Raw genomic sequence first — 23,303 nt, 5'->3', positions numbered from 1 at the left:
TGATTCTTGGGTGCAGTAACAAAAAAACGTGAAATACTTTAACTTTTATCGGTTAAATTGGTCTCTGAACACACCTGAAGTGTTAAGTCATGCATGTTTTTTTCTATCTTGTTTATTTTGTTTTTCATTTCAATAAATGCAATTTATTCATGGAGAAAATGCACCTGATGAAAATTATATTAAAAACTAAGGCAGCAGAAATATAATGTTACAATGAGTTTGAGGAATTGCTGAAGACAGAGATTTCTGCCCTCACTCAAAGTATTTAGTTTTCCCATATTACTAAGAGTGGCATGTCATGGTAATGGTTCAGATCTACATGATGTGACAGCTTTTCATCATTAGTTCATTCCCATATACAGTACTCCTGTTTGGAGCCGTGACCGTGTGTTAAAGAAGGGTGCTTTGTTTTTTAAAGTAGATTCTATTTTTCTTTGTAGAAACCCAGGGATTTTTATTTTCTTCTGTGTCATAGGTGTAGAACTATGTACCTGTCTCTGAGTTCCAACTAATGCCTTTCCAGAGTGAAAAACAGGAATGTATTGACAACTGTGAGCACTGCAGCTGTTGGAACACTCGCTGGTCCAAGGTGCAAAGCTATTTAGTGTCTTGGCAAATGAAGCAGGTGCTTCTTACTTGGTGGTAAAGAATGCAGCTGGTGGTGAAAGTTTGCTTTTTTATGGTTGTGCAAGGTTTATTACAAAGGATGAGTGAAATCATTACAGCCAGTATCTATGTGCTTTTGGCTATATGTCAAGTGCTTCTTGGGAAGGTGTGCTTAGATAAAAGTGTATCCAGCCAAAATCAAGAAGGGAACAAAGTCATTCATAAATAGTTTAGCATCCATCCTTAATCCCCAATAACCCTTGATCATTCTTTAGTTTGAACTACAATAACAAAAATTGCCTCAAAAGGGAAAGTTATTATATATGTTGCAAATATTAGTTTGTGAGCTTGAGCTCTCCAGCTTCAACATCTTTCCATCAAAGAGGCAATCTCTGAGGAGTCACTTGGAGATTAGGATAACAAATAACATTCAGCACTGTTTGCATGCCTCTTGGAACCTGAAAAGATGAGATGAATGCCTATAAGACAATCTCATCTCACTTGATCATTCCATATTAACAAGGAGGCCTCCTCCCTTTACCTTTATAAGGCTAATTTCAGAGCCGTTAGGTTTTCAAAAATGTTTCACAAAAATTTCACCATATCTTTTTATAAAATTAATTTGATAACTCATTAACCTCCATACATGCACGTATATAGTGAGACCATTGAATTATCTATTTACATGCCATGCTGGCAGCTGCAAAATTTAGAATTTAGCAGTTTATGCAGTTTTTGTGGAGGCAGTGAATGAATTAGCTTGAAATCAGCAAGTGTTAGTTTCTTGGCACAAATTCATAATGAGCTGCTTCTCCAAGAATGTTATTTTGTATGAGAGAAACCATGCCAGCTTATCAAATGCCATTTGTTTAATCTCACTGCAGTAGTGCTCAGTTGAATATTGTTTTGCAGTAACTTCTTGTATATACTATTACAAATTAGTACACATAAAAATATTATTTGGTTAAAATGTTACCACAAAGTTATCACAGATGTGCCAATATTTCAGTTTTGCAAAGTGATTTAAACTGATAATAGTGGGTAATATACATGAAAGATGTTGCCTAAACTAGACAACTAAAGGTCAACCTTCTGTTCCTGTATTGGTAATAATAAAAAGAAAGGAATGCAGCTTTTAAACCTTCTTATTACAATTTTTATTGTTTATGTCCAAAAATGCTACTTTGAAAACTCCATGAAGCATTTCTAAATGCAATGAAAACCCTATTACATCAAAGTAGGAATGGAAAATGCTTTTCCATACCTGAAAGTCAGGGACTGGCCTGTATTGCCAGTCACTATATAGTACCCCACAACACAGTACAACTTGGACAATCAAATGTGTTCCATATAACTAAAACCTTGTTAATATGAGTTACCAAAAATGTCAAACTGTGGAGACACCACCAATCAAAGGTGGCATGATTCCTCAACAGGAAATAGAAAACATTAAATCAATAAAATGAAAGAAAATTTGCAATAACAAATTATTACTTTATAAGTGATGAATATTGGATAACTATTACTGCTCATCTAGTAGTGATATTCATATCCATATATACCAAGTAGGGGGCTCTGCCCCCTGCTCGCTTTGCTCGCCCACCCCTGGGTTTGGTTTACCGAATGTACAATTTAAAGAGATGCACTATTTTCACTTTTACTTTAAAACTTTTGTAAAAACAATACTTGTCCTTTATTTTCGGCCCCAGGCGTGGTTACATCTCTCTGGACATATAACACTTCTCGCGTTGTGAAGGGGGTGCGGCTGAACGCATGCTAAGGAGATGTCGTCTGATCATCTGCTGTCTTTCTGCTACTGGCCAGCTGCCTGTTCTGCTTGTCTTGCTGCCCAATCATTTCAAAGTCTGTACTGCAGCTGTCCTTTTGCCACTTTGTGTCTCTGCCGCTCACGTTGTGAAGGGGAGAGGGGAGAGGGGAGGGGGGATGGGGGGGTTTAGGGCGGATGAACGCACACTAAGGAGAAGCGTTCGGATCATCTGCTGCTGGCGAGCTGCGTGTTTTGCTTGTCACTTGTCGTTGTTTTAAGAGCTGGGAGCACATGAAACGTGCCTGCCAAAAGCAATCCAACAACTGCTAGGTTAGATGACCATGGATTTGTTTTAAATGATATCTCACTGCCTTGTCTCTCATGACATAAAAACAATACTTGTCATTTATTACCGGCTCCGGGTGTGGTTAAATCTCTTTCTCGCAGGATGTATAACACTGCTTGCATTGTGGGTTGGGGGGCGGGGGGGGATTTGGGGGGTTAGGCTGAACACATGCTAAGGAGATGCCGTTGGATCATCTGCTGTTGCGCTGCTGCTGCTGTCACGCTGCCTGTCGGTCATTTTAAAGCCTGTACAGCAGCTGTCCTTTTGCCACTTTGCATCTCTGCCGCTCGCGTTATGAAGGGGGGGGGGGGGGTTATTTGGGGGTTGAGGGTGGGTTAGGTCCCAAAGATTTTTTTTATAATAGAGAGATAGGTGCCTGATTCACCATATATTCAGTCCCAGTGTACAAATAAATAATGTTGATAAAGATCTAGTTATACCAAATATAATAATCCATCTTAAAAAAAGATTGTCTGTCCAGTTTCTTTGTCTCTCTGTCTTTCCAAAAGGTGGTGCATCACAAACATTTTTAGTATTAAAATGAATTGCACATGTCATTCCACTAGATACTGTATCATTGACCTTACACTGCTTTTATAAATCCCATATCAAATGGCATATGATGGAGATACATGCATTACATGGGATCTACATTGATTGCTTAGATTTTAGCCCATCTTAGGCAGTTGCACATCAATTTACAATATATAAGACATGAAACAGGGGTGTGACAAGAAACATATCACATATCCCAGGATGAAGTGTCCCAGTATCATTAGCATCACCACTGAGGTATAAGTATGCAGAATGCTAAGGACATCAACACCAAACCCATCCAATTAATGTGTGGTTGTAGTGAAACATGGTTATGGGGGAGAATTGTGTCAAAAAAAAAAATTGAGAAAGAGATAGTCTATGATTCCACTTTCAGGTTTCAGAGGCCAGGACATGTATGTCTTTTTTAAAAGAAGGAGAAAATAATTCTGCTGTAGAAGGATACTGTATATTGTCCTGTCTAACAAAACCATCTTCGCCCCTTTGTCAAGGATCATATAATCCAAATTAAACACCAAAGCAACTTTAAATTGTAGAACAAGGTCCTGCACACTAAGATGTCTAAAGTAAAAAATATATGGCAATGAATTACTTAAAAGGTACCACATAATTATATTGAGGTAGAAAAATGTTCATAGGAGATGTAGATGTACATAAAATAATTAAACAGGCTTTTGCTTACCTACAGTATAAGTAGACATCAATATGATGCTAACACATAGAACATAGGCAACTTACCCCCCAACAACAGCTCTAAATGAAAATAATATAAAATTTAAATAAAACATTGGAGATCATGGGATTTGTTCAAACCAGTATTTAAATTAAAAACATCCCCAAAAGCTCCCCAATCTTAGAAGGATGTTATCAGAATTTCCCCTGGGGGGATGTGGGTCAACAACATCCATTACAGTAAATCTGAAGTCTCAAGTGGAATGCTGCTGGTTTGTAAAATCTCTTGGAATGAACTAACTTGTGTTTCTAATCAAGCTTTTATGTTCAGAATAGGATAGATAGATAGATAGATAGATAGATAGATAGATAGATAGATAGATAGATAGATAGATAGATAGATACTTTATTAATCCCAAGGGGAAATTCACATACTCCAGCAGCAGCATATTGATAAAAAAAAACAATATTAAATTAAAGAGTAATAAAAATGCAGGTATAACAGACAATAACTTTAAATAATATTGCTATTATATATATTAATATATATATTAATATATTATATATATTAATATATATATATATTGTTATTATTATCTTATTATTATTGTCAATCACTGGCAGTCATGCTCCATTTGTTATTGATATGATGGCAAATCTAGTTGGAGAACTTTGAGTGCTCAGTCTCATTCTTAGTCTCTAGGACAAATGGATGAATAGTTTGAAATTGATCAAATAGATTAGGTGCAGTGTGTTTCTTTCTTCAGAACTGGCTCCACTCTCATTGAAAGTGGCCATTCCTCACAGCCCATGAGGGTAATCAAATAACAGTCTTTGATCTTCTTTTTAAATTGTTTTATCGGGATGTTAATCTCTTATTCTCACAATGTTTGACATCGTAACAACAGTGAAATGCATTAAAGTCAGCAGTTTATTTTGTTTGCAATTGCAGTTTCCTCTTTTGTCTTCTTGATAGTATTCTGCTCTGTCATGGCCGAGAAACCCTGCTAGTCCTGTCTTGGGTTCATTCCTTATGTGGAAAATCGGCTCCATGGTTCACCTAAATGTGTCCTTGGCCTGTCTGTTTTCTTTACAATCTATTGTGTGTTCCTCTGTTTGTTTACCAGACCCATTCTGAAGTGTTTGTGCTTTCTTTAATTGTCAATTTTATTGCTGTTATAAACCTTGGCTTGTTGTTTGAATTGCATTTAGTGCCATTGTAGGTATCAGAGATTAAGAGATTCTAGTGGAGACATCCTCATCCACTGAATGATTGTTAATGAACACCTCCCAGTAGGCTCTCCACTGCTTCCTATGAGTTCTCCTAAACCTCTTTTTCTTTTGGTTTCTATTATGTTTGAATGTTGAAAGGAAATGGTCATTTAAGTGTCCTGATGGTTTTACAGGTTCTCTCTGTATTGGTTTCCAGGCTGATATTCATATATTGCTCTGCTGATATTCACATACATCAGTTTCAGCACTTCCACCACCCCACACACCTCTTGTGTTGCATATCAGTTTTGAGTTACTGGGAATAACATTTTGTTCCAAATATTTTTGTGACATATCCTTTGTTATCTCTCAGTAAACTACACTCATCACTGACTGACTGACTGACCAACCGACCTAATTTCCCCTTGGAGGTAAATAAAAACTTTACAGGAGCTTAAGAAAAAAATATTGAATCGTAATAAACAAACTACAACCTCCCCAAACACATAAAAACTTCTGGCTTGGATAATAAAAAGCCGCTTCTTTCAATAACAGGCTTGTAGTTGGCATTAAGTTGGTAAAACCTGCCTAGATATACCACTGATTTGAGTTTAAAGGCATTAACAATTGAGTACAGCAGGTCCAGCTTGTTCTCACAAAAGGAACATGCCATAAGAAGTTTGTTCCATCCAAAGTTTCCTGGTTGAAGTCATTAGCATTCAGAATAACTGTTGCAGTATTGATAATGGTGGGAATCATTTCTGTTGCTGAGTTTAAATTAAACATTGACAGGATGATGTACCCCCCTCCTAGGCAGTAACATGGATGAATTCAGTCAGCATTTCAAAGTCTGGGTCACACATTTCAGTTGTATTTGTTATCTGATCACATTTTTACCATTTCTCCTTCACAGAAGTCTCCAGTTTGATCTTCTCAGATTTAACTTATCCATTATTAAATAACACCAAAAATATGCAGTTTAAGCCTGTTTCTGCAGTACCCAAAATGCTACAGTACCTGAACCTGATGTAACTCACCATGAAATGTGACAGTTCTTTCAACTTAAAATGTGATCAAATATTTCTTGTTATATAGAGGCTGGTCAGTTTTGAATCCTTTCCCACTTATTTTTTTCTTCTCTCCAGATCTTTGAGACTCCTTAGGCGGATGTGTGTGGGAATATTTAATATATCCCATTTTACGTTTTTCAGAGTTTCTTACATTCTCAGATGCTGTAGACATAAGGTAGCCTTTGGATCCTCTGTGCTCACTCTGTGACATCTGTCAAGATCACAGTTGTCCGAAAAATAATTAAGACCGGTCGAAGCTCAGGTCTGCGATAACAGAATTTCTTCAATTTAAAAATCCAATTGAAAAAATTTTAGTAACTTAAAACAATAAGCCGGAAAGCAATTGTCATAATTATTATGTATAAACAAAGTATCTATATTACTAACCAAGAATGGTAAACCGGATATGGACGCAGGGACCTGCCCGTGGACGCAGGAGACATAGTGCGCAGGCGCCACACAAAGCCCCCCTCCCCAGAGTGAAACGGGAGAGACTACGAACGTGCGCAGGGGCCACACAAAGCCCCCCCCGCCCCAGAGCAAAACGGGAGAGACTACGAACCATCTGACGTGCCACTAGCAGAATAAAGCGAGGTCAGAAATAAAAGACAGAGTAGGAAACAAAATAAAACGTCATAAAGAGGTTAAAGAACAGGGCCAAACACATGGACAGCAGATTACAGATGATGATAACTGGAATGCAACAGCTTCAAAAAAACCTAGGCACGAAACACATGCACAGCGAGATACAGAATATAAAGGCAGAAAAAACGACAGTTAAACGTCCACACCACACAGCGGAGGCAGACCCGGAAGGTGCAGGCGCCTACCGGGAAAGTACGAAAGGCAGAGGAGCCTACACAGCATGGTAAAACCCGACATAATACGGAAGGCGCAGGCGTTGCCGCCATATTGTGAGTGGCACTACTGCGTAGTGAAGGCGCAGGTGTCACCGCCATATTGTGCGTGGCACTACTGCGGAGTGAAGTTAGGAATAATGTGCTGCTTGGGATCATACAAAACGCTGAACGCGACCCACCGTCTGAAACTGCGGAGGCAAAGCGGGCACGGGTTCAAACCGAACGAGCTTGAGTGACAGATATACGCCTACAACGCGCGTCTCAAACCGCAGAAGCAGGGCAAGCACGGGTTCAAAACAACGCAAGCCCCTACAATGCGCGTCTGAAACTACGGCTGCCCAGCGGGCACGGGTTCAAAACGCCGGGGGTAGGCGAGTGAAGCCCCCTTGTTTAAAACCTAATAAAAACTTAAAAAAAAAAAAAGTGAGAGAGAGAGAGCTTTTCTCAATAATGCTACATTTACAAAGAGAATAGCAGACAGAGGAGTATACTGTAAATCTTAGCTTCTGAAATGTTTTTAACAGCTTATTAATAATACATTGTTTTCGTCAGTACAAACTTTCTAGGTTTCAGGATTTGTAATTAATGGCTGTAGATATTTCTAAACTCAAACTCCCTTTGAAAAATTATTTTCAACCCCTTATGCCCTAAAGGTTTTTTAACAGCTATTATTCTGCTTATGTAAGGAGCTTCAAATAACTGAAGAGTATTGAGTGTAACACTTCAAATTTTATATGAAATTCTTTATATTTCAAACCAATATTAACTGAATAAGACACAAAATAACTAAGTCTTTAAGGATTTTATCTCAAAAACACTGGAATTTACAGTACACTGCCAAGACATTTTATGAGGCACAACCCTGGAATTAATTTTCTTTTGTGCACCAGTTTGCCAGCTATCATTGTACCAAGTTTAGATTTCAAATCCCATAGTATTGTATAAGTATAAGTTTTATTGTTTGACACAAGGTGTCCCCCTTTTGGAAACATTTAATCTCTTGTACCTAAACAAGCTCTTAAAAAGTATTATGGCTGCAGTTATATTTTTATTTTTTAGGGAAAAATGTGTGTGCGTATGTATGTATGTATGTCTGTACAGTATATGTATATTTTATATATATATTTTGTGAGATTTGCCTGGACACCACCAGTCGGAAACCACATCTTTATCAAAAACACACATTTATTAATCACAAGAATAAAGTCTCGAACACCACACAATGCACACAGCAAGTAAATCTCCCCAATTAAACCTTCTTTCTCAGTCTTTTAGCTGCCGATCTCCTCCTGGGAGCTTCGTCCTGGTCCCATTCCCAACTCTAGCTCTCCGACTGTTAGGAGGCGGCTCCTTTTATTCCCGCCCGGATGTGCTACAGGTGGCTGATTACTATCTTCCGGCAACACTTCCTGGTGTGATGGAAGTCCTGCCGTTTGCCCCGGAAGCACTCCGGGCGTCCCTGGCAGGTTCATCCGCCATCTTGCCTGGTGTGGCAGAAGTGACAGTTCCCCAGGTCCCATGAGGCTTAAGGTGCCCCCTGGTGGTGGCCACAGTTCCCAACAGGTCAGAACCTCTTTGTCCCTTTCCCGTAGTCCTCTTTTTTTAATCCAGGACGACTGCCCCCTCGTGATCCGGAAGCGATTACTGTCCCTTTCCGGTCCCTCCAGGCGTCCCGGCCAGGTAATGACCCCAGTCGTCTGTGACAAAATATATATAATGTTTGTGTGTGTGTGTGGGCATGTGTATGCAAGTTGAAAATAGGCATACTCAGATACTGTAGAGTCAAACAGTATGGGGGGTTTTAATGGGTCTCCTAGTGAAACTGCCAGTGTTAGCATGACATGATACAAATACATTCAATTGAACAGTGGTCCCCCATGAAATTTCACATGGCCAGTAGCATTCTATCAAAAGGTTTGTTATGTGGGGTGGGGTCCGTAATTGAAACTTCAAGCAGGTACTGTGTGGAAGTTGAAACTGGAAGAGCACTCAGGTCAGGTCAGGTTGGGGAGCATGCACTGGTTCAGCGCATTGCCACACCCACTACACAACGAAACAGCTTGGGATCCTGGTTGACAACCAGAAGAAGGAGGTGAACAGCAATTGTTAAATTGGTCCACCACAATGAAAGGCTGCAAGTACTTTGACTGTGAAATCAGAATACAAATCAGTTAGTCTTTACTTTTATATGAAACTATTTATAACCCAAAAATACAATTCAAAGCCATAAGACAGGGAAATAATCAGAAACTGGCAATAACTTAGGAGTATCAAAACATAATGTTAAAAAAAATACATAGACTCATGATAACTCCTGCTAAGCAGGTCCACAGGGCCAGTATCAATATCGTACTGTATGTACAGAGGACTCTGTTAAGAGTTTTGAAAATGAATTGATCAGCAAACCATTGTATTCAGACCTTGAGAAATATAATGTGCATATTACATTTAATCTAAGTCAAGACTCTAGCAGCAGCATTTTGAAACTTTTTAATATGGTAACATTTTGTGCATAAATACTACTGAAAAGGAAATTCCAGTTGTCCAGCCAAGTGGTACATTCAGACTCTGTTGATGTTTCATAGGTGATTGAAGGAAGTGTTCAGTTCTGCCAGAAGCCTGCATTCAAAGTGTTTAGTTTTGGTAGCCATCAACACTGATGTTTGTTACAAAGGATGAATAGAATACATTTACAGGATAAGAGATTAAGAGGGGAGCAACCAAATGTCTTGAACTGGACAGCAGACCCTTAAAGCTGCAGTTTCGTTTTGTTGGGGTGCAGCTGTAGGAAGTCAATAGATATGCAGGATTGATATCACTGAGTTTTCCTTCCAAATGTGATGTTTATGTTAAACTGGAAAACATCATAGTACAAGTCAAATAAGAGGCCGTTTGATATATTAAGTAGCCTAGAGACAACATACAGATTTCCAATAAAACTGAAACAAGCACAGGGCATTAAGTACAAAGAAAAGAGAATTCCAGAGCCCTGGACTTGCCATCAAAGAAAGGAAATTCTACTCAAAATGAGAGCTCGGAGCACATCCTGGATATGTAAGTTCCAGTAAATTCTATATCATTCTTAGGGTGTTTCAAGAAAGTTTTGTGGGTATCAATGTTAATGACCGTAATGAGGTAAAGCAAAAAAAAAAAAAAAAACAATAGCACACTCCAGTTGCAAACATTCAGCTTCACACTTTGTGAATGCAACAGATAAGGAAAATGACAATGCACAAGCTATCTCCTTAATAGAGTTATTATATACTTAACTTATTATTAACTAAACTAGTCATTAAGCCCGTTACAATAATGGGCGTCAGAACAGTAGTGCATAAACATTAGTAGGAACAGTCTATATTAAATGGCAAGCGACCTTGACCACATTCTGTTTGTTGGTCGTATTTTTCTTTCTCTTTCAGCCTTTCTTTTGTTGATGTTTACTTGCTGAGCTGACCGTTCTTCATGGGCTGCCGCCGTGTATTGTGTGTCTTTAATTTTCTGTGACAGTAATACCGTCTTGTATGTCAGCTGGCTTGTACGTCCGTAATATACCTTTAATTTTCTCTGGCAGTAATACAGGCATGCGCATCGGTAATATGCCTTTAATTTTCTCTGACAGTAATACTGGCTTGTATGTGGCTGTAATATGCGTCACTGTATTGTGTACCTTTAATTTCCTCTCGCAGTAATACTGGTTTGTATTTCCGTAAAATGCCTGTAATTTTCTCTGACAGTAATATCGCGCATCACACCGTGCCCCACTCATGCGCAATTCACCAGAAGACACACACACACGGACACCTGGACGAACACAGGGATTTTATTAAAGAGGATTATTAACTTTATTAATCCCAAGGGGAAAGTTAGCTTCATAAAATACATTTCAAAAAGAAACATAAAAAGCAAAGATACAGACTTGCAGGTCAAATAGTACAATCAATCAATCAGTAAATGTATAGTGTGCACAAATTACAAAATTTACTTAAAGAGCTTAAGCATTCAGTTTGGGTCATTTGGAGGAAGCATTGTATTGCCTGATAGCAGGCAGAATAGCAGTGGGGACCCGAAGCATGTATTAAAGGGTGACTACACCTGTTGGTAGGATAACCCCCTTTTGGCTGCAGGATCCGAACAGCATAAACCTTTGAGGAGTGTGGTGGGGACATCAGAGGAAAGAAGGATGCACCAGGGCTTATGAGTTTTTTAAAGGACTGCTTCCTGCTTTGATTTTAACCTAATTTTAAAGGATTTATTTGAACTATTTTAACCTCCACAAGCACTTAATTTTATTGGATTATTTATTTAATGATTGCATGCACTGCACTTTGGAACACCCTTGTTTGGATTTTTAATAAGGGTTAGGCTTAGGGTTGACACCTTTTTGCACCTACCCCTTCCTGTAAGTGTGTGTCCTCATTTGCCCAGCTCACCTCATTTCAGGACTATCAACGGTTCAGGTTCAAGAGGCTCCTGAACGCAAGTTGAAGCATGGAGCAGACTAGGACTATCACATTTCATAAGTGCAGACCACAACTCTTCATACAGTTTGAAATACAGTTAAAGTGAGCATAAAGCAGATGGAACAATACAGTAAAGAAATTTAAAAGTAATGTCAGAAAGTTAGAGAGTTATGTGACAGTTTAGTAATAGTAGCAGTGTTTACTTGAAAAACATATTTTTATGTGGTTATTTCAATTAAAATAAAAATCTAAAATTAAGAGTATTTGACTTGTCATTATCCAAGTTGAAGCATACTGTATTGTAGTGGTTAGCACTGTTTACCCACACTTTAAAGGACCACAGTTTTAAACATAGCATGTTCAGTGTTTGTTTTTAAATTAAGCCTTGGTGTATCTTTGTAGTATTACACAACATTTTAGATACATTTTTCAGCATATTGAGGGGTTTTAAAACACAAGGAATCAATTTCTGTCATTATTTTCACATGTTAGTCTGATTTGTAAAAGTTCATTTTCATGAACTGCTTTGTTTTCTTTATGCCTTTTTCCAGGTCGTGTCTGTAAACATTGTGCCAGTGACATAGTGCCAATTAAGTTTTAAATATCGTGGCGTTCACAATACATATTACCCTCAGTGATTAAAATAACTCATTAGTGAGAGTTAGGTGAATTCCAATGAAGGCCCTAGTGGTAGGTTTTTGTTTTTAACTTTTGTTTGCTATGTAGTTCTTTTTAAATTTATTATGTCGTACCACCTTTTCCTGAAATGTTCGCCATTTCTTTCAGAATGATGGATGCCCTGTTAAGATGACCATATCTCACTGAGCAGTGACTGTTTGTTTGTAATCCTATGTAGCCAATTACGTTGCACTGAATGTCCACTGTCTGTTTTTAAGCTAAGCATTTTGTATTGACCGGCTGATTTTTTTTTTTGTTTCTTTCCAGTTGGCCATCTCCCAGCCAGTTGTTTGTTTTATTTCAGTGACCTGTCCAGCAACATAGCGCCGTGCTGTAATTGACAGAGAAAAAGAGAACCACTCAGAGCAGAAACGGAAGATAAATGTAACAACCACAGACAGAGGTTATACATGTAGAGAAGGATCTCTAACTAAAATGAAAGGTCCCAATAAAACTTGTATTTTTGTAGTCAAAGAGATCAAAAAACTTAATCGACTTCCTTTCAGAGGAGAGATGTTTCCTTATATACAAACAAAGTTTAGGCACAAGTGATTTTACTATGCTTTCTTGTATGAGATGGATCCCATGATGTCACATATGCATAGCTATACCCTTGTGTCACTAAACTTGCGCAGTATTGCAGTTACAGACAAAATGGCACTGATGATGAAGTTGAACAAAAATACATAAATAAATATGAAATAAGTTGCACAGATCCTGGCAGTTAGTTGTTCTTTTGTTGTTGTTGTTGTTGTTGTTTTTTCTTTCTTTCTTTCTAGCTGGTCTGCTTGTTTTCTTCTTATCAGTGCAGCTGGCCAGCCTATCACCAGACAACAGCTGTCTTGTTTCTTCTTGTCTGTGCAGCTGGCTGATACACAGTCTGAGTGTCTATTGCTTCATTTCTGGTTCTCTGTGCCTTAAATGAATTATAGGCTCAGGGAGAGAGCTGCCTTATCACTGCTGTCCTATTAACAGGCTTAGTAACTGTTTTGCGATTGAACCCGCATTATTGGGTTCCTACATCCTAACACCTACAAATTCTACCAAAACTTGCCTTTTGGGTGTAATAAAATAAGTGCCAACTGGCTAAAAGCACAATGTGAAGTAAAGCTTAGGCCTATGTTTGTGCTTTCAAGCTCTTGGGGCCTAAGACTTCCTCACTTGTTTGACCTTTGTCTAGGACCAGTAATCTGAGCACATTTAAATTGTTTATGTGTTATTTAACAAACTATTCAGGCATTTTATATAAAGTGTCCATTCTTTTTATTAATTATGAGACTCCCAAAACAGCATGTGAGAGGTGATCCTGCTTAAACAGTGTTTTAATATCTGAAAACCCTGAATTGACAATGTTTACTATTTTTACAATCCAGTTCTAGACAGCCCCTCCTTCTAGAATAATTTACATTAGATTTCCCAACACCAATTACATGTGATCTTTCTTCCCGAAACATGCCCATTACTCTCCTGTGCCCTGTGGCGAGTCAGCAAAATGTTGATGAAACAAGCTCATGATAAATCGTATAATGGAAATTCAGCTGCCTGTTGCTACACAGATAAGAAATTAACAACCATTCGAGACTTCATTGGCTTGTGTACCGTCTAAAATACATTCCTATTCTTTAATGAAAACTTTGCTCCACTTCAGAGTAAAAATAATATTAAGCTATTGAAAGATAATACATAATGTAGACTTAGCTACAGTACCTTTTAAAACATTCATTCATTTTTTCTCCTTTAGAATCCAGCTCAGAGTCTGCAGGGGCTGGAGCCTATTCCAGCATCACTGGGCACAGGGGAAGAAACGACCTTGGACAGGGAGCCAGCCAGCCCATCACAAGCCAATAAAAACGCCAAGCTTATCATTTTTTCATCCTATATTGGAAGTTAACTGAGAAATTCACTTTGTTCCCATCCAATTTCCACCAAGCTTATCTGTTTCAGGGTAATAGTGACCTGGTGCCTAAGCATGATAGCATTGGGCACAAGCCAGGAACTAACTTGACACAGGACGTCAGTGCAGCACAGAGCAATGTCATCCTTAAACACACACTTGCTCTTGTTGGGACAGTTTTCAGGCTCCAGTTAATGTAACCTGTACATCTTTGAGACATGGAAGGAATAACTCCCAAAGACATGGGGAGAATGTACAAATTCCACGCAGGCAGTGCCCTGGCCAGTACTTGAATCTAGGATTCTGGAGCTGTGAGGCATCCATACTAACTGCTACCCCAATGTTCTGCCATCATATTGAACATGACAACTGGTGCTCCATTTTGGTCATTCATTAACTTCCTTGAAAGCCACGTTATTTTTTCATGGTGATAAAAAATAGAGTGGTTAAAATAGTGCAATGTAAATTTGGATGAAAAGAACACTTAAGATGAAGTGTGATGGGAACAACATTTAAATCACTTAATATAAATGAATTAGATCACTTAATACTTGTATAAATATAATGTCCAGAAACATGTAATAACAGAACATTAATTAAGTTTAAGTTGGAAGTTACATGATTTAAAATATTTGTAGTAAATTTCATACCCAAGTTTGTTCTTTGTTTGCAAACCTGGTCGATGATGTAAGTCACTGTGTCCCAGTGTTAAGTCTCTCTTATGGTCAGCACATCAGCAGTTTGTTTTCAAAAGATTTCTCACTATGACGAGTTTTATAGTGCAGTTTTAATGTGTTAATAACTGTGTTACCTGTGAGTGATAAAATTATATTCTTCTTTTCATCATTAAAAACACTCTGTTCTCACAAATATTATTAAAGTACCAAATTTTTAACTAATTTGTGACAATCATTTTTGCTCCCAATCCACAACACTAAACTGATGAAGCCAGTAAGAAAATCAACAGATGGATGAGCATTTTTTTTACCAAGACATTTTTAATGTTTGCCTAAATGGACTAACATCTTTATAATTTTTTTGGTTTCTGCATTTTATAACAACAAATTACCAGTCATGTTTAATTGTATACTTCAAATGTATAATTTAGATTTTTTTTATTTTTATTTATTTTATTCTCATTGAAAAATGTCTTGCCCCCTTCTTTTTTCAACTTTCATATAATTTCATGATACTTAACCGACAGTGAGTATACTTGTTATATTTGCTAAAGAAATCAAAATAAAACAGATGGCAAACACTGAGGAAGGAGTCAGAATGCCACAAACAAGTGAAAAATTTTATGAACTGATAAAAAGTTTGCCAATGTAATTTAATGTACAGTAAAGAAGTACAAAGTGCTATATGCATATCACAAAATGGATAAGTATAAATGCAAGATGAGGGGCACTGAAGTGCAAGAAACATACTGAAAGGATACTAGATAGAATTTTCATCCTCAAGGCCACATATAAAAATAATTAAAACATTGAAATGTTAGAATATATTTGTATGTATAAAAACTGTTAAATGCAAATCAGACAGAGTTGTTCACAAACCGTAATGCACTATTGAGGTGTCTTTTGGGGGTACTATGTGCAGTTCTGGTGACAACATTCTTGAGACGATGCGTCTACATGTGAGTATAATCCTGGCATTGGTAAAAGTAACACAGCAGTATTCTTCCATCTTCCATCTTAACAATTAAAATATGTTTTGAGATGCAGTCTTCTAAATAAAAAGGAAGAAGCACTCCTTCTGAAGGGTCATGACAATCTGCTCAGTCATGCGTTCCTGTTTTTTGGTACTTGGTGTAGGGACACGATCTGGCTTAAAGTTAACTGTACCAGCTGCGGCCATACCACCTGCACTACAGAACAGGCAATCCACCTTATGCTAAGCATGTTTGGGCCTAACCAGTACTTGGGAGACCTTCTGCGAAATATTCTTGGGTTGGTTCTTGAAGAGGTGTTGGTGAGGCCATCAGGGGGTGCTTACCCTGTGGTCTGTATGAGGATCCCAAAGTCCAAGCGCAGTGACAGGGACACTGTGCTGTAAATATGATGCCATTCTTTGGATGAGATGTAAAATCAAGGTCCTGACTCCCTGTGGTTATAAAAGATCCTTGTGTATCTTTCCAAAAGAGTATAGGATGTTTCTCAATACCCTGCTTAAATTGCCCACACAACTGGTCATTCAGGACCCCTTGTCAACCCCTGTCTCTTATTGGCTATATCTCTGACTCCTTCACCACCTTTGAGATAATGTGTGTTGACCGTATTTGTGTAAGAATGGCTGTCATGACATCATCCAGGTGGAAGCTACACATTGACTGTGGTGGTTGAAATAGCTCCCCACTAAGTATGTAAAGCTTTTTTAGTAGCTGAGAAAAGAGTTATATAAATGTAACAAACTATTATTTTTCAAATTGTGTATTTAGACCTAAGTGAATTTTACAAACAAGGAATACTTTACCTTAAATTACTTACTTTAAAGATTGATTGGTTTTAGAAGTAGTTCATTATATTTTCTATAGGATATTTCCATCTGTCTGATCTATTTTGAATTATCTTTCTGAAATATCCCCAATCTACAGTACATTACTTTATATAATCCATTCTTCATTGTATTTAATTAATTTAATTTAAGTGAAACATTTATTTGCAACTGAGATGTGGGTAGTAATCAATTTAAAAATATGGGCTGTTTGATTTTTTTTTTTTAATTAACATCTTCCTATAGAATTTTCATATTCCTTCATTAATCTGTTGACTGTTGAGACATACTGTATACAATATAATAGAAGCATTATTAATGGTCCCATAATTACTAAACGATAGAGACAACAACCGTAGAGAAAAAAGTAATATACTTGTATACAATGTATTATTTTAAAGAGATGTTAAGAGATTTAGTTAGGTATAAGGAACTTAAAACAACTTTGGTAATTGAAGTAGATGTCATCTTTCCTTCCTTTCTTTCTGTTATTTCACACAGCACTTGTACATTAAGTAAAGTTTAGTTGTCTTGCCTTTAGCAGCAGTCTTACTATTAATAGTAACAGAGAAATAATTAACTTACATTTCCATAAACACAACTTGGTTGGCACAAGTCAGTGTAAGGAAGGTAATCAAGTGTTAAAGTTAACAAATATTTTAAAAGCAACCTTGGTACAGCAAACATTGGTCCACTTAATGCCCCAGGATTTTGAAGAAAGATATTTGCCCCCAACAGCTTCTCTTTATCTTTACCTGTGTCAGCAACAAACCTACAGTCTGATGACATTCAGTGCAGTTTGGGCAGGAAGCATTGTCCATGCAGGGTCTCATTTTTGGATAACAGCTTTTTAATGTTTTTTTTTTTTTTTTTTTTTTAATCCTTAGTTTGGCTCAGTTTAGGGTGGTGTAAGCTGAGTCCTAATGCTAGCCCTGGTGAGAAAAGTCTCAAGATCTCCTGTGTCATATATGACCAGCAACACTAGAAGATAAACTATGTTGATGGAATTAACAGGTCTATCGTAGAATTTTGTGGATGATATTGAAAATAAAATTAACATTATAATTAAGCAATTGTTCATCATTTGACATGAATCAGGACTCTGGCAGCAGCATTTTGAACATGTTAAAACCTAGTTAGTACATTGAGCAGTACAACCAATGAAATTAGAATAGCAAGAATCCATCCTCAAGTCAATGAAACCATGACAGATTGTTTTTAGACATCTGGAGGGATGGCATTGGGTCAGACCCATACCAGTGTTTCCTTGCAAGAGGAAAGACGCTGACTGCATCTGAGATTTGACATTCAAAGTTTAGATTGCTTTTGAGTATGTCTCCAAGGCTGGTGAATAAAGACAATGGGAAATCCTAATGCCTAACTGAAATTTGTTGCTGTTTTTATATAGGAAAACAATATTTTTTAAAAAAGCAAACAGAGATATTGTATGTATCAGAAATTCAATTTTGTTGCAGTATTAGCATCTAGCTGTAAACATTTCTGCTTTAATAACTTCTCTGAGTGGAGCATCTGGCCAACCCAGGTAATCCTGGACAAATGCCCATTATACCAACAGAGAGAAAGAGAGATATGGGATATTGAAAATAACAGATTACTGTACATTTTATTATCAATAATTCAATAAAGGGCTTATAAAACAGTGTCATTATGGTTTTTTCCCCTTTAAACAATTGAGATTCCTAAGAATGAAAATCTGTGTGTGCCCCTTCTTAAAAATATGTTGTGTATTAAGATCAAAGTTTAGTCAGTTATCAATGATTGTCCCTGGATATTTGTAGTGCTCCTCTATCTCTCCTTTAATTACAGGGCAAGTCACATTACATGACTTTTCCATAGCGAGTAGGAGGCAGTTACTGCACACTCTCATGAACACAAGTTGTGTAATCTGAGATACCCAGTCACTTGGCCCTACAAAATCAAACACGTGTGATTTTGACTTAAGTCATGGGACAAGTGCTGTGTGCATGAGAGCTGACAACTGCACATTCTTGGCTTTTAAAATAAGGGACATTAGAACATTCTAGAAGAGAACAGGACACTTAGCCCAACAAAGCTCACCAGTACTATCCACTTAATTCTTCCAAAATAACATCAAGTGTAGTTTTGAAGGTCCCTAAAGTTCCTCTGTCTACCGCACTACTTGATAACTTATTCCATATGTCTGTGTTTTTCTGTGTAATCTTGCGATACTTTGAAAATGTGAAATTGTGCTGGAAAGTCATCTCAGAGCCATGTAATTTAACATGCCCAGTGATATCTAGTCATGTAGTCTGGTATGATCCAGTGACGAGTTCTGTAACCTCAGTCATTAAGTCTGACATTCCCTCTGACTAGAAGTCTCACTTTAAGATGCATCTCCTAATCTGATTATTGAAGTTGTTACTGTGAATTTGATTATATCTGAAATTCACTGTAGAGTGTTTAGAGGCAGAAGGAACCATGAAGAGTGCTGTATCAAATAAGGCCTTCACAGATTAAATCTTCTAGGCCTAAAGGTAACAGATGTAGTATAACTGGACGTGTCAGATATTAGCCTTTATTGTTTCATTCTTTCAGCAGCTGATTTAGTATTTCATGTTGCATTCTGAATATATCTAAAATATTACTTTTTAAATCTTATGTAATCTATCATTTTTTTTATTCTATAAACTTGTTTATGGTTTGCTCGGGTAGAATTTGAGTTAATGAAATAAATACAGACAGATGTCAATTGTGTTTTCATATTGAAAAGTTGTTGTTTCATTCAGTAAAGTTTTTTACCCAGGGACACAAGACACTTCATCAACAGGAGATTTTCTTTAAAGTGCAGGTAAATGATTAATGGCATCTCAGGTTTACCTTAAGTAGTAACTCTAGTATGCTAGAACAGCCCATTACAAAAGAATATAAACCTGGAAATGATTTCCAGGAAAGCTAAGCAATAGTGTGGTTCTTAATTTCGTAATAAATGTTTTCAGAAAAGGTCAAGATGAAAAGCAACATGTGGAACTGCCTGGTTGGGCAAGACTAAGAAGCCACATTCATTCGTCTTTAGATGTGTGGATTGATGTTTAGTTTTTTGTTTTTTTGTGGTGGTTACAGTTTACTTTTAACAGTATATTTTTCTCTTATTGAATATATGGAATTCATCTAAGTACGTTTTACAGTTTCTTTGCATAGCATGTCATACTGTACATGAAAGGAGTACAGGTTTTATAAATGGAATAAACCAGCTATAACCAGTCTTGTCATGTGTATTCATTGGGATACATTGTACAAAAAGTATTTTAGCTTTAAAACAACCGGTATACCAATATGCAGTAGAGTGTAAGCCTGTACTGAGAAAGGTATAATTGAAATCATTTTAAAATTGATCCTTGATAATCTCCAGTCTCCAAACTTATAAATGGTATGTCAATTTGTTTAATTTACTTGTTTATTTTTGTTGTGTTTTCGTCTCTCTCTGATAGATCGCCTAATATATTTGACAATAAACGACAAGATCCTACTGGCTTGACTTCCTTGCTCCGTTCAACTGATCTGGTTGGAGTTCTTCACATGCTGTACTGCATTCTTCTTCATGGTTCAACACCTGACCCAAACATGGCCAGTCCTGTTGAGAGCTACCCAGAAACTGTTGTACAGGTTGCTCTCCAGAGTGTTAGCTTTTTGAATAGCTTTGCACTTTTGGACTTTTCAGCATTTCAGGTAAAAACTAACCTCATGCTTTAGTACTTTAATTTTACCCCACAGTTCTTTAAGTTGTGCTCAATCAATTGCTTTTGAGTTTCCTTAAAAATTTAACTTGATTTAACTTGGTCTTTCAATTGTAACCGATATTGCTAACATGGTGTAGAATTTAAGAAGTATTGCAGTTGCACTTTATGTGTATGTATTTTATAATTATCAGCAAAATGTCTTCGTATCTCTGAAAAATAAACTCCTCCATCCAGAAGGCCATCATTAGGTGCACATACACACACACACACACACACACACACACACACGTTTGGACACAACTTTCAACTTAGTGTGTCTGTGTTTGAGATATGAGAGAAAACCCGAGTACCTAATGAAAGGCTACTTTAACACTCGTCAAATATGCAGACTTCACATAGACCATAGATGATCTTGAATTTGAACTCGGGGCTTTGGAGCTGATAACTATATCACTACTGTGCCACCCAGATTCATACCCTGTATATAATAAATCGTCTTAGGCCTCGTGGTTAACAGTTTTTAGTCTGACCTGTCCAATATTACTTTACCAGCTAGCTGACATCATTTAAAAACATTAGATGTTGTCTGGAGCATTTCTGATTCACTACTCGAGTATGGCTGTGCCTTGTCCTGGTTTCATTACCAAGATGACCAGTGGTGATTCATTTTCAGGTCTGGTATCACCACTAAGATGTACCTGCTCATCCTTTTCAATTTGGTTATCACCAAATGTTCCCATCTTTTCTCATGGTAACTCTACAAGCCTTTCTTCATCTAGCAGCTATGGAAGCTGGCATTCCAAGTTGCATTTCTTGGTGTACAGTTATCAGGACTGTTCATTGGATTCTGATAAACTAGACTGGGCTTCTTCACATCTATTTCTCAAAGCTGTGCCACTCATTTGCAGAAGGTCTAGAATTCTTATCCAGTGCTGTGTTCTGTTCCTTTTACTTTTACTTTTCAGTCTGCCTTGTGATGTCCATAAAGTTTAGTCTAGAGTAAAGAATTAAATTATAGATGCCAGGTATATTGTCCTCCATCTTCGGTATATCGTACAATCTACACTACAGTAATCTGTTGTGTACTGTGTAGTACTTTTCAAAGTACTCTAAGTGACTGAGTTGCTTTCTTAGGCATACATTCCTAGCTCAAAATACATAATAACAAGGAGACAGGTAGGGACTTAATCTGCAGATAATTTAGAGAACTGCTCATTTGGAGCTCCAAAACTGCCATTAGGAAATAGTGGTTCCTTTTAGAACAAAGCTAACCTTTTGTACATAAACTTAGGCGGCCTCTGGCCTGAAGCAATCTGTTAAGGTTAGTCGTAGAGCATTAGGTCACAACATGGGTGGACATGTACAATTAGTGTAGGAGACAGCTCCTGCTGCCTATCCCTTTTGAATGGTAAACTCGACCCCCTTATGCTAAATCAATAACAAACAGTCATCCACAAGGGAGACAGACTTGGTGCGTTATTCTTGTGCAGCTTATCACAATTATATTCCCAGTGCTGTCAATGTATTTAAAACAGCTGCCATTTGAGAATGTTTCACAATAATTTTATGTGTATTTTCAAATAATATACTGAGTCTCCCCAAAATTATAATCACCTTGTGGTTCAAATTATGTCATGCTGCAGGCTAAACAGTACCTGGTCAAGGAACCCTTTCCCTGCCTAATTCTCTTCAATTTATGACCAGCTTTTGGCTTTGACTTGAGTTGTTACATTAGAGGCAGTAAAGGAAGTTTCTGGTAGATTTTAAGAAATACATTGCAATTAATGATTTGACATGCTAAATTGAGTATGTATTGTAAATTTATTAACAAATATTTTGTGGTAAGTATACAATAGTTGAATAAGAGTATATGAGTTTTCATATAGTATAAAGAAAAGTGTCTTTAGGTGATATTGAGAGGCTGTTTATATGCCCCTCTTGATTTAATTTGTTTCTTTCTTGGCCCTTTGCTGCTCTGTCACTTTGACATGTTTAATAAATACTGGCTGTGGGCTGCAGATACAATCTGATCTGTCGTGGGATCGGAGTCCAGGAGGCTGCTTTGTCTGGAGGAATGCGATGGTGGAGCTTACCATTTTACAGGCACAAATAAATGTATTCTGTGTGGCTGGGACAGACGACTCAGATTGCAATTCTTTGATTTTTAACTATATACGTGGAAATGAAACAGGACACAAAAAACGAGAAGAACTGAACAGAAGAAAGAACTTTTAATGTTATAGTGTAGTGAAAGGTTCTTATTTATTTTACACTCACGTATTTAGCAAATAACATTTTTTCTTATTTGTGATCACAATAATCATACCTCAGTTTCCTTATATGACATCCAAGATAGAAATGTTTTATGTTATTGTGTATTTTACTTAATTAAAATGTTTAGTTATGAAATCATGTCTATAAGTTAATCCTTGGTGGCATACCTTATGTGTTTCAGTGGAAGTCACTGTCGCTTGCTGATCTTTATATCTCCAGTACAGGAAGTAGTGCAGGGCAGGTCAAGTACTTGCTTCATCAGTGTGGCTAAAAGTGGTGCCACATTAGCATACGTGTCTTCTAAGCTTGTGGATGCTTTCTTCACAAGACTTAAGAGTGTACAATTTCAGTACAGTAATGTTTCATGTTTTGTGGTTGTTATGATAAGAAGATCGGTCATCAGGGGGATTGTCCTGGAAGTTGCAACAATCCCCCTGACAAAGAAATCTTCATCTTCAGATCTTCACAATATGAATAGAAAATGAAAGTGTCATCATTTATTTCTACAAAAAATAACATTAAATACAGGTGGCCCCCTCATTATGGAAGTGTTCTCTTCCTGACGATGTTTGTAGCTAGATTTTCTTCATAAGTTGCATAATGCATTATTACTTATTTTACAGATAAACTTTCAAATTTGTTAATAACATGATTGGAAAGCAATATTATTGTATTTTAAATCACAAGAGGCAAATA

At 37.2% G+C, this 23,303-nt stretch overlaps 2 protein-coding genes across 2 annotated transcripts in view; one reads left to right on the top strand and one right to left on the bottom strand.

The window, feature by feature from the left end:
* Positions 1 to 23,303, top strand: part of scaper (S-phase cyclin A-associated protein in the ER) — a 720,649-nt gene that overhangs the window by 644,959 nt on the left and 52,387 nt on the right. Inside the window, 1 exon segment of the mRNA XM_051920308.1 lies at positions 20,085 to 20,322. Within this exon segment, the coding sequence (XP_051776268.1) occupies positions 20,085 to 20,322 (238 nt within the window).
* The window catches only part of LOC127526109 (uncharacterized), a 416,670-nt gene that overhangs the window by 381,568 nt on the left and 11,799 nt on the right, over positions 1 to 23,303 (bottom strand). The window lies entirely within an intron of this gene.

The sequence above is a fragment of the Erpetoichthys calabaricus genome, chromosome 17, assembly GCF_900747795.2.
Source record: "Erpetoichthys calabaricus chromosome 17, fErpCal1.3, whole genome shotgun sequence".
NCBI classification, from domain to species: Eukaryota; Metazoa; Chordata; class Cladistia; order Polypteriformes; family Polypteridae; genus Erpetoichthys; species Erpetoichthys calabaricus.
This window is presented reverse-complemented; position numbering and strand designations above follow the sequence as displayed.